Genomic DNA, 13061 nt, shown 5'->3' with positions numbered 1-13061 from the left:
TTGCACCCCGACGCACGTGCCCTGTATCGGGTGGGGGGGGGGGTTGTGCATAACGTAATGGGGGGCACAAACGGAAAAGATCCCAAATTTTTATTCGACGATTTAACAAAGAAAGCGCAATAATAGCCGACTGAGAAGATGAGGGCGGCTATTTAACATAACCGACTAACGTCAGGCGAATTGAACTCAAACGAATGCCGAGCGGGTGGCTTAGGAAGTAGCTAACTGGGGCTTAGGGATGCTAGCATGGGGGGGGGGGTGAGCGGAAAAGGGTCAAGCGATGGCGGGAGGGGAGTTAGGGTTGTGTCGGGATGGCTGGACCAGAGGAGGTCCAAATTGCCAGGCGGAGGGGGGTGGACTGGAGAGTGTTGTGTTGGGGGGAGGGGAGAGGTTGGTGACAGAGAGGGTTAAATTTTAGGATTGAGAACCGTCGCTCACAGCAGAAAATGTCTTCTCAAAGATGTTCCGGTGAACCACATACTTAGACTATTAAAGCGTAAGGCTAAGAGGACGAATTTTGATTAAAAGGATCAGAAAAAAAATCAGTTGAGCGAAAAATCGCATAGAAAAACGACCACAGGACTAATATAATCTTCGTTTGAGAAATCGCATTAAAAACGACCACAGGACATACCTTCGTTTGAGAGCAATTAAAAATGAACTTAAATCAAAAGATGAACGCCCGAAACTAAAATTGCACATGCGCCATTTAGAAAAGGCACAAAATAATATGCATGCGTAGTTAAATCAATTTATACCGGTACCTCAATTTTTTCTCTCATAACTAAGTAAAATATTGTACAAATATGTTAATTGATTAATTAGCATTGTCAAAATTGAGCAAGTAACTTGGTGCTTAGCATGTACAATTTACTGAATTTACAATCACAGCGTGTAAATTGCGTGACAATTAAGGTCTTTGATGTAATCACACAAAATCTGATCTTCCTCTCCATATTTGATTGCAATATTTGCTGCAGCATTTGCAACCTGAGCTTCCCATGATAGGTAACAATCAAATGCATTGGTCCAATCCATAATTGTTCAAAACTATACTTATGATTTAGCTTTTCAAGACTGCTTTTGGTTAGGAACTGGAGGACTAGTTGATCTGTGTTGTGGTGATGAGGATAGTAAGGATCATTAATCTACTCTAATTAGTAGCTACAACATCATAGCTCTCATCTTTGCTTGGAGATCTATCACGAAGTTAATAGTTTCAACTGGGACACTGATCGTTACACTGACGTTCCCAAAGTTGCACTGGAAGAATTTGAAACGAGGGAAGTCTTTTTCTGTGCATCGGGAGGTGTTAGTGTGTTGTATATATCCTCAGCTGATGGCAGTATGCCTTGACTGTCTGCCATGTAGACACTTTTGTGTTTGGCTAGGATACGCAAAAGTGGCCTTAGTTTCAGCCACCATTGCTCAGAGGGCAGCCTCGTCTGGAAGTCAGTTTTCTGAGCAATCCAAGTGACTGGAGTGAACTGGACTGTTCTCTTGTCAAGACCAAGAAGGCAAGCGGTGTGACTGCTAGTCGCGTTTACCGATTCACCTAAATTTCCATCTCAAACTGCTTCACTATTTCATCTCATTGAAAAACTCATATCAGAAGACCCGGTAGACTGCTGATTACAGGCGCGAAATATACCAGCGTTTTGTAGAAAAGATACAAACAGATAATGGCTTGAAATAAGTTGAAGTTATTGATAGAGAATAAAATATTGACATAACATTAACATATTGACATTGCATGTTGACATTCGTTCAAGGAAACCTGAGCATTAGTGGCGCCCCTTACACAAATAAGTTTCGTTGACCCCAAATGATTTTGATTGAACTTAAGCTTTAAAGTGCACAACTCATTTTTTGGAGTGAGGTAAGTCACGTAAGATGAATATCTTATCCCGCAAATGACATCAATACCCCTGCGAAATAGAGAGAAAGAGAGAGAGAGAGAGAGAGAGAGAGAGAGAGAGAGAGAGATTGGGTCGCGCATCAAAAACTGCGTCAATGTGCGGAAGACGTCAATCAGTATAATTGACCTTTTTGGCGTAAATAAATTAAAACATAGCCGGCAGATTTCCGGAATAGCTGCGAAAGAATAGACCTGCGTGCCATATAATAGAGATAGAAACAGATACAGATCTCAATTGAAAAAAAATCGACGTCGCTCAAAACACTAGGTAAAAAACATTCAGCAATTAATTAATAAAGCTTGTTAAAATCATTCCGCAGAAGCCTCTTATTATGGACCTTTACTGCACATATGAGTAGTTCCTTTGACCTTAAACAAATTCAAATTAAACTTTAAGTTTTAAAGTGCAAAAGTCATTTTATTGAGTGAAGTAAGTCACGATTGATCAAAATCTAATCACGCAAATAACCTAAAATCTTCTGCTAAAACGAGTGAGAAATGGCGTCACGCGCGCAAATGCCGTTAGTGAGAAAGACATTCAGAACATTTGACTTTTTCAGCTTTGCTGTGTGAACAAATGTAAAACGAAAAAAGAGCGTTAGACGAAGAAACAAAAAAACATACCAGGACAAGTCCTGACGGACAATTCAAAGAATTTTCATTGACTAAACAGAAAACTAGACCTAGAACGGACTATGAATGGATTGGGAAAACCATTTAGAAAAAAATCCGATGCAAAAAATCGAAAAAACAGTAAAAATCAAGGTGAAATTGCCGCATGTGAACAAAAAACCACTAGCGAGAAAGCGAATTTTTGTTCAAACACCGTTTTCTCATTCTATTTCAAATTTAGAGCGAAAAAATTTCACGCCGCAAAACTACTCGCTTTTTCGCTCCACTTCCTGTTTCGGTGTGATCAAAATCACTACTCCAATTTGACTTCAGAAATCATGAAAATGTGTGAACAGATCTTAAAAAAAAGACAGCGCCCCAATACAATTCAAATTCTTGGAATTGTAAAAAAACCAAGAGCACCGCAATATAGCTCCGCTCAGCTTACAGCTTCGCAGCTATAACAAGCATATAGAGCGTAAGACGAACAATTATTAAAAAATATTAAAAGGGATAAGTATTGAATTAAAATTTAAGATTTTAAATGCAAAACTTCAAAACCTCTGACCTAACCAGCAGGACAACTGACCAAGAGTTACATGGAAATAAAAGATTTCAAAAACTTAAAATTGTAGATACTTTTGGTGTTAAGGTATTAAAAATCAAAGCTTACAATCCAAAACAAAACCCCACATATGAGAATTGACAGCTAAAAGAGAACTGACTTGACATATAGACAAAAGCCGATGCAAAAATTTCAAAACAAGGAGAACGTTTTAAAAATCCCTGAAGGTACTTGTTAAAACTAATTAAGGCAAAAAAATTGGTAGCTGAAAGCTACGCAAGAATGCAGCTTCAATCTCAGAGAAAATATTCTATCGGCCCCTTGAACTCTTATAACATGGACCTCATCTAGAGATAATCAGTAATTTAGGTCCCAGTCAATTATTTACAATAAGAAAACATCCGACTAACTTCAAGCGATTCAGTAGCTAGCTGCGGCTTAGAGAGGCTAGGTTTAACTAAACTGAAGGTGAGGTAAGCATAGTGGGAGGGGAGGCTAATGAGGGTTAGCACTATTGGGGGCTAGCGTGCACGGTTAAGGGTGAAATGGGGGTGTTTAAGTGGTAGGGAGGTCAACTCTAAAGAACTGCCCAGCACACCGTGAACTTACGCCTCTTAACCATTTTCGGTGAATCACGTACTTAGAGACTAGTGAGCCGTAAGGCTCTAAGAGAACTTAATGCCCTCCATAATGCCCGTTTTCGAGGACAAAAAAATGATTGGACGAAAAAAAAACGGTCAGACGAAAAATTTGGCACACGGAGAAAACCCGAGCAAGTGAAAAACGAAGAGCCAAAAACTGAAAATCTGCTTAATTTCTGAAAAATATTTTCTGACACCTGCCAAGTCGCATGAGATTTTCTCATGCTACCTTGCAATAGAGTTCTGTTCAATCAGCAATCACTCATACGACAAAAAAATATAAATCGATTCAATGAGTTTAGTAGGTATTGGTCGACTAAAAATTCGATTGTCTTCTCTTTGAAATAATACCCCCAAATAAGCTCTATAAGGGCAACCTCTAAGAGAAACTTTCTTATCGTCACAAATTCGTTGACCCCCTAGCACATATCGGGATTGAACAGAAAAAGAAACGACGGAAATTGACACAGTTCTTTTCCGAGTGTCAAAGAAGGTTGAAACATGTGCAGTTTCAGTCAGATTACAGAAATCTACTTTATTCGTCTTCTAAACTGAAGGCAATCAAGCTTAATGCTGGTGCCAGCTAGCAATCTCTAATAAACCCTGATAACCTAATGCGCTACGACTTAATGATTGGGCTTTATCTGTTTAGCCTTTCTTTTGATTTTGCCTTTTTGACATTGACCTTATTCATTTTATTGCGTTATATTGGTTCGGAAGAACTCTCAAGTCTATTCAGTTGAAAAGGTTGGTGAGGTAAGGCAAAGGTATCGCGGAAGTTGTGCCTAATGTAAAACGAAATACGTGAGCGAAAGTCAAAACGGTTTGAAGCTGGAGTAAATGGAGTGAGAGTGTCGAGCCTGCGGGGCCACCCATGGAATGAGACAAGGGGCGGCTAGATGCGAGGAGGCAGGTGGACATGTAAGGGGGGTTCCATATGGCCAAAACTCCCCCCTTTACTTGAGGATTGTCTATTCAGCAGATTCGGTGATTTGTGCATTTTCAAACCAGTAAACCACAAAGAGAGCTGCACAGCCAATTAATGCCATGCGGGCTTTGTCTGTTTATACTGCCTACATGCTACGAACTTAGTTTGAGAGAAATTAATAATTGCGACGAACTTCGTTTGAGAACAAAAAGAAATTTGACTAGAAAAAACATAACCAGCAGATTGCCGAAAAAGCTGCGAAACAATTTTACGTGCTGTAAATATAGATAAAAGTACAAAAGAGTAGTGAACTAGCGGCACGAAAAGATCGAAAAATTGTCCTATCAAAGTTTGACGTGAAAAAATGTAAAAAGAAAAAGATCGTCAGACGGCGAAACAAAACCAAAAACCAAGATCACCGCAATATAGCTACGCGCAGCTTACAGCTTCGCAGTTATAAAGAACATTGTTTCACGCATTGCGTTTTAAAAAATCTTTTCCAAACGCTGGCATGTAAAATTCTTGCGCTTAAAGAGTAGGAAGTACTTTCGTTGGATAATAAATGTATGTTTAAGTTGCAAATATTTTTCAGCACAAAATATATTTATCTCGTTTGCAACCGGAATTAAGGATTTTGCAACGGACAAAATATGGACGCTATCATGATGAGAAAGGGTTGATAAAGTTATGAGTTAAATGAAGAGAATTACCCTCGTTCGTTGTCTCAATAATCTTGGCTGCAATCCAAGTGCCCGCCTTGACACCTAATTTTGTGCCATAATTTCTGTCATAGGGCGATGGGTTGGCTCCCTGCTGAATGTGGCCAAGAATGTTGCTTCGACATGTGAACAGTCCATCGCCTTCCTCATTGTACATGCGCTCGATGAATTCGGTTGTGTAGTTCTCACTTGCTTTTTCATTCCTGAAACAGAACAATGAGCATGGAGTGACAGAATAATGGAACTGTTTACTTCTCCCCGCAGCAACAAAATTTTTATTATATTGTGGGAACAAACTGATAAGGTTTTTCTACTGCTGATCGTCTGCACAGCCAAATAACAGTAGGCAATGCGCAAATGCATAAGAATTGAAGTAGCGATGACAAAACGTGTAACCTTAAATAGTGTTAACATCGATACGCAATCCAGTTTTGAGGGCAGCGAAACCAAATTGAACGAAGAATATCTGATTATTCCTTCCCATTTAGCACACAAACTCTAGGAAGACCATAGTTTTCTGCTCAGTAAAACATAACGGGCAAGTTGCCGGAAAATAGGCGCATGTGACCTGCTTGAAGCACATCGGGATTGAAACAGAAAAAAGGAGATACAAATTTACAGAATTTTGTCAGAAAGTGTTCTAATTTGGTGGGAAGTTTCAGTCACACTCTAAAATTAAACTTACATCAGCATCGAAACTGAAGGGTATTAAGTTCAGTACTAACACCAGCTAGCACTAATGAACTTTAATAACGTAATGCACTATGAATTAATGAACGGGCTTTATCAGTTTACTCAGTTTCTTTTGATCAATTATGAATAAGACGTTTAGAGGCTGTCGGCGGCTATTAATAATTTAGGGCACCGAGAAATCCAGCTTTGCCCACTATTTTCCCGTCTCGTCATTCAATGAGTGTTTAAAAAAACCGTCGAGCAAATAGCTCTCAAAAGACCAGTGAGCGGTTGGTACATAGCTGACGCTTAGGGAGTGTTAAGGGAGTGAGCGGAGTGGGGTGACTGGAAAAGTGGAGGAGGTCACGCAGATGGCGGATGGGGTTGTACGGGTTGGACGAGAGGGGGTTAAAAGCCAGGCGGAGAAGGATAGACGGGTGGAGTGGGCGTGACTGAGGGGTGTCACACGTTCAAAATCAAGAACACCCTACACGCCATTGCCTCATCAAACAAACGTTGGCGATTCACCAAAAACAGCTCAGTAGAATTGCGTAAGGCTCTAAGAGAGCTGCTCGCCCTCTTAATGCCATCCGGGCTTTACCTTTTTACCCCGTTTTCGAGGATAAAAAGTTTAAAAGGTTAGACGAGAAATCGGTGGAAAAAAAAATCGCCTTAAAGTGTTTGTTCAATTTCAACAATTGCAATAAATAAAAACGATTAATGGTAACAGAAAAAGCACATCCTGAAAAAGCACAAATCCCAAGGAAATAATGTAAAAATTGTGCACGAAACCGCCAGTGATTTCCTAAACATAGTTTCAGAGAAAGAAAAACAGCTCACGCAAGAAAAGTAACTCAACGAACGAGTAATTGAAGTCCATCACCACGTACATTGATTACCCGGAAGTCCACTCAAAGCTGCAAAAGGAAAAAAGGCAAAAAAAACAACAAACATGGCTGGCAGATTGACAGAAAATAGCCGCAATAGCTTCGTAGATCTGCAGTCTAAAAAACAGTAAAAAAGAGACCAAAAAATTCGTCTTTTCATTGAAGGCTGATATGTTATATTTTGATTAAAAATCCATTTAAGTTTTTGCTGCCTCTATTAGCTGCTCTCAAAAAACCTTCATTCAGAGTGACACACACCCATTTGACCTTATCTCTTTGAATTAAAGTAAATAAAAGTCAAATTCAAAGTGAGGAAGTCATTTTTGAGAGTGAGGTAAGTCAAGTGTGACCAAAAATTTAATCATGCAAATGAACAAAACTCGCTCCACTAAGGGCGAAAAATAACGGCACGCACGCACTCTAGTTGAATCTGCATGAACGAATGAACAAAAAGCAGATTTGAAATGGTTGTGACGTCATGTGTTCGTAAAAAAAATCGAAACGACGAAATAAATACATAGCCGGAAGAATTCCGGAAGCAACTCGAAGCATCAAAACTTCACAAGCAAAACCTTAATTGCAGCGTAAGCCATTAATTTTTGTATTAAACCATTACCTCATTACCTCCCCGGGTCTGATCTAAAAATTGGAGAAACAAACCCATGTCATAAAGAGAAACAAAATGCAGCAAAATTTTATATCATTGAAAACGTTTGGTAACGTTAAAGAAATCCGGAAACTAAAGATCCGTCAAAAAACTGATAGGCTGAAAAAACTGATAGGGCTATCAATTGCCCTCAAATAATTCATGACTCTAATCTCAAAAAGATCTCGAAAGCAAACGGCAGAAAATATTCTTAAAACTAAGTTAAATCTTTTCAAAAAAGAATGCTCAAATTTAAGAATCAGAAAACCACTATAATTACACTTCTAATCACTGCAATTCAGACAAAAAACAACTCATACTTCTACCGTGTTGTACGTATGCTAGACAACATGATTTCACACTAATTCAAAATTAAACTGATCATAGATAAGACCTAAGCGGCAGAAGAATATTCAAAGGCAAAAAATCGTTTAAACTAATACCAAGGCCGGCAGAAAGTTGCAGTAAAAAGTAGTAAGTGTAAATTTTGGAAAAGACTTGCTCGCAAACTCTCAGTACTGCCTTATGTTGAATGAAATTAATTGCAAACCAAAGAAATGACGAAAATCTAAGAAAAATCTGAAATCATTCAATTTTTTAACAACTGAAAAAAAGCAATATACCGAAAATAAATGTAGGTGCCAGAACAAAGCCAGAATGATAGTAACTAAACTGTTAAGAATATGGGCACAATGTAAGGAACACCGTAACAAACACATTCTTGATTTTTGAAAACCAAAATAAAAAATCAAGAAAAACGAATACATTTCACCGTTCAGCATTCGAGACAAAGAAAAGATAACTACTCATCCAATACAAAGATCTATCATCCTGAAGAGAACAAAACAATAGGAAAAGGCAGAATTCGAACCTACGAAGCATCAGAACATTTTGCAAAAGTGGTAAAAAAACTGGTTAAGACTGCATTTATGAAAAAGTTTTAACTGTCTTTCAAAAACTTAACGCCAAAAAATGATTGAATTGTTGTTGAAACGAAACTAAAGTCCCTTATATTGCACAAAAAGACTATTTCTCTATTTCTAGTAACTAAAACCAAAATAAGCGAAAAACCGACAAAAGTCGGAAAAAACCTACCAAAATCGGATTAGCATATGTACAATTTTATAAAAACAAATTTACATCGAGGAAGAAAGAGGCGTTGATTATCTGAATCATCAAAAAGGAATTGCCAAATTAACTGATTTTTGACAAAAAAGATGGTTAAGAGATCCAAAAATTAAGAAATTAATAGAAGAAAAGCCAAAAATTAACTAAAAAATCATGAAAAATGTGCTAATTTTGAAAACGCATTTTCAGGCTCTGCAAAACACAGTGGCTTCAATTTTACATTTCAATATAGCATCGAATAAAAAAATTTCTACAAAAAACTAAATTACAGGCAAAAAAAATGGGCCACTTAGATGAAAAAACGGTTATCTATATGTGCCATTCAGACAAAAACTACTTTCCAAAGTCAAAAAGTTATTCACTAAACGCAGCGCATGATCAAAAAAACTTCTCTCGCTCAGAAAAAAATTAGTTCACATGGCAATTTTACTTTTTCGCTTTTAGGTCAAAACGCCGTCTCAACGAATGGTACTTCCGGTGAAAAAAAAACCTTAAGGAAATCAATACTCCTCTTCGAGTTGTAAAAAACCAAGAAGACCAATAATAGACCCAGCTATCGCTGTGCGGCTATTAACAAACGATTTCGCTCTTTTTAAGCTCTCGATGGGCAAGCGATGGGTGGTAGGGTTGAGAAGACTAGATGCGAGGGAGTTCAAATCGACCGGTGGAGGAGGGTGGACAACGGGAGTGCTGAGAGTGCGAGAGGAACGTAATGGGGGGTCTGATGGCGGGGAATGACTTACATTGCCAGTAAAAACAATGCAGCAGCCTATAATAAGACCCTAGAGGAGAAGGTTTTCTGGCACCTGAGGCTGACAAAAAAAATCAAAAAATGACAAAAAGTTTTACAAAAACTTGAACTGCAATATTTATTTTAAAAAATTGCTGAAATTCTTGACATGTTCAAAACCACTCCATTGCCACTAAAAGCAATACAGTAGTCTATTATCAAACCCTGGGGAGGACCCTGACGATGGGGAAAAAACCAAAAAAAAAAATTCCAGAAAGGTGAAAGAAAGCGAAAATTAGTATCATTTTTTGGTGTTTGTGTTTGCAGTACGACTCCTAAATTTGTTATAAATATAAATTATATCAACTTTGACAAACGTCAATTCCAAACTAATTAAAAAAAACCAAAAAATGACAAAAAACAGAACATTTTGTGCCGAAAACTCCTAAAAATGACCTTTCAACCTTGAATTAAGGCCTTCCCAGAAAATGCAAAACTCCGAGCAATTGAAAAACTACTAAAGGCATCTTTGGACCTCCAATGAAACTTAATTCCCAGTGTGCCTTACCTGTTTATTCAGTTTAAAAAAATCAAATAGAAAATTTTGTGAAAACAATCGGATCTGTTCTGTTTCGGCCCCCACAGTGTTTTTATGACCCCCAGTTACATATATGCCATTACATAGGACGTTACTATGTAAGAAAATACCACGTGCGCCTGGGGGTAAAAAAATTATGCTCACTAAGCTGGGGGGGGGGAACAGAATAGATCCAAACCACCTTACAAAAAAAGACGAGCCCCAATGCAATCCAATTCATAGATTGTAAGAGAGCGGCTGAATATTAGTCCTTGAGAGGCTGACCGCGGCTATTTAAAACCTGGAAATAAGCCGATTTAGCACTTCAAACGCGTTACGGGACTCAGAAACACAATATCAACTCCAGAGGGCAACATATTGATGAAAAAATCATTTAAAGTCGAAAAGTCATTGACTCAAAGTAATGCAAAACTAAAAACTTCGATTGCACAGAAGAAACTAGTTTTCACGGCAATTTGTGTCACTTCCGCTTTCGGGTCAAAACCACCGCATGAAAAAATAGTACGTCCGGTAGAACTTCAAGAAAACCGATACTCCTGTTCGGGCTGTAAAAAAGGAAAGACCCAAATGACAGCATCTGAGAGGCCGGGGTTGCTATTAAAAAGCCATTCAATCACTGCAGCTGATGAACAATAAACTGTTCTCCAGCAGAAATGAGTTCACACGGTAATTTTACTCTTTTCTGCTTTTAGGTCAAACTGGTACATGATCACATAGAATTTCCGGTTCACATACCCGTAGCCGCCGGTTAAAACGCCAGAAAAGCTGCGAGTTGATGGGCTTGACGCTGACGGTGAGTGAAACAGCAAGATAGCCGGTATACTGCCCGAAAATAACCGCCGTTGACGCGCTAGACGCCCATCGGGATTGAAACAGAAAAAGAAACATAGCTGGCAGATTGCCAGAAAATAGCCGCAATAGATTCGTAGATCGGCAGTCTAAAAAAAAACAGTAAAAAAGACAGACCAAAAAATTCGTCTTTTCATTGAAGGCTGATCTGTTATATTTTGATTAAAAATCTGTATAAGTTATTGCTGCCTCTATTAGCTGATCTCAAATAACCTTCATTTAGAGTGACACACACCCATTTGACCTTATCTCTTTGAATTAAAGTAATTAAAAGTCAATTTCAAAGTGAGTGAGGTCAATTTAAAAGTCAATTTTTGAGAGTGAGGTAACTCAAGTGTGACCAAAAATTTAATCACGCGAATGAACAAAAAACTCGCTCCACTAAGAGCGAAAAATGACGTCACGCATGCAATTCAGTTGAAATTGCATGAACGAATCAACAAAAAAGTGGCTGAGACGTCATATGGTCGTAACAAAAATCATGACGACGAAATAAAAAAACCAAGAGAAGGCCAATAATAGCCTTAGCTATCGCTGTGCGGCTATTAAAAAATGAGATAGAAATTCACACAAATTTTTCCTTAAGTTGCGAAAATTGTTCTCATTCAGTGTGCAGTTGCAGTTAGATTCTAGACTTATACTTACTTCAGCTTCTAAACTGGAGGGTATTAAGCTTAATACTAATATCAGCTAGCAATCGCTCTAATGAACTCAAAAATACTTAATGACCGGGCTTTATCGGTTTATCCCGTTTGTTTTGATTTTGCTCTATTGACACTGACCGAGACAGAGAGTAAAAAATTACATAACGCGCTCAAATGCCGTTAGTGAGAGGAAGAAGTCATTCAATAAATTTGAAACTTTCAGCTTTGCTGCGTGAACAAATGAAAAACGAAAATTAGCGTCAGACGACGCAACAAAAAAAAACATAGTAGGACAAGTCCTGAAAAAAACTAGACCTAGAGCGGACTATGAGTGAATTGGGATAACCATTTCCAAAAAAAATCAGATCGAAAAAATTGAAAAAAAACTGGAAATCAATGTTAAAATGCCGCATGTCAACAAACCAATAGCGAGAAAATGAATTTTGGTTCAAACAAAAAACAAGGCCTAGAATAAACTATTAATGGACGGGGAAAAGCATTTAGAAACATAGCCTAGAGGTTGACGGAAAATAACCGACCTTGACTCGCTTGATGCAAATCGGGATTCGAACACAGAAAGAAAAAGAAACAAATTGACTGATTTTTTTTGTTTTTTTTCAGTGCCAAAAAGTTTTTCTATTTTGGCTTACAGTTTCAGTTAGATTCTAAAATTATAGTTAATTCAGCTTCTAAACTGAAAACTAATTAGCTTAATACCGAGATCAGCTAGCAAACACTCTAATGAACTTTGATAACCTAATTCTCAATGACTTAATGTCCGGGCTTTATCGGTTTACCCCGTCTCTTTTGATTTTGCTCTTATGACAATGACCATATTCACCACTAAATTACGTAAATCGATGCTTGAAAGTAATCAAAATCCATTCAGTTGAAACAGTGTGTGAAGTAAGTCAAAAAGGAAAAAACGTGAAAATCACGACTTATGTAAAACGAAAAAAGTGATCAAAAGGTGAAGCGAATAAAAAAAGGAGAGCGCCCAAATAATAGCCGTTTGAGAGCCTGAAGGCGGCTATTAACAAAAAACGTACCCGGAAGATTGCCGGAAAATAGCCGCCGTTGATTCCAATAAGCCTGATTGGGATTGAAAGAATAGAACATTGAAAAAAAAGTCGGATTTATTTTAATGGCATTTCGTAGTTGAACAAACTTCTGTTTCTTAGAGAGAGGCTACAGGGGCTACTATCAAAACCAATAAGCATTAGAGGTGGTAACTAAAGACTTACAGGAACGACGTTCAAATAGCGGGCATCTAAAATTGGGCTTTATGGGTTTATCCCGTTTCTACTTCTGACATCAATTTTTTATACTGACTCTGTTCATTTTGAATTGCTTTGCTGAGCAACTGATGTTCAAAATCACTTTTAGCAGAATGAGGGAAGAGAGAAACTAGCCTAGAGAAGTCAAAAAGATATCACGCAAAATGTTGAAAAAGCGGCAAAATGAGGTAAAGCAAAACATTTTTTTTTTCGACGAAGTAAAAAAAACTGGAGCGCTATAATAGTC

At 38.0% G+C, this 13061-nt stretch overlaps 1 protein-coding gene across 2 annotated transcripts in view; it reads right to left on the bottom strand.

Annotated features, from left to right (window-relative positions):
* Positions 1 to 794: 794 nt before the first annotated feature.
* Positions 795 to 13061, bottom strand: part of LOC142358660 (ATP-dependent 6-phosphofructokinase, muscle type-like) — a 702476-nt gene continuing 690209 nt past the window's right edge. For both annotated transcript variants that reach the window (XM_075410151.1, XM_075410150.1), the window contains 2 exons: positions 5375 to 5586; positions 795 to 1555 (listed from right to left, as the gene is read on the bottom strand). In XM_075410151.1, coding sequence (XP_075266266.1) covers positions 1239 to 1555; positions 5375 to 5586 — 529 coding nt within the window. In that variant the 3' untranslated portion in view covers positions 795 to 1238. The remainder of the gene's footprint in view (positions 1556 to 5374; positions 5587 to 13061) is intronic.

The sequence above is a fragment of the Convolutriloba macropyga genome, chromosome 2 (assembly GCF_964194025.1).
Source record: "Convolutriloba macropyga chromosome 2, txConMacr16.3, whole genome shotgun sequence".
Taxonomy (NCBI): Eukaryota; Metazoa; Xenacoelomorpha; order Acoela; family Convolutidae; genus Convolutriloba; species Convolutriloba macropyga.
The sequence above is the reverse complement of the archived record's forward strand: the minus strand, read 5'-3'. Positions and strand labels throughout refer to the sequence as shown.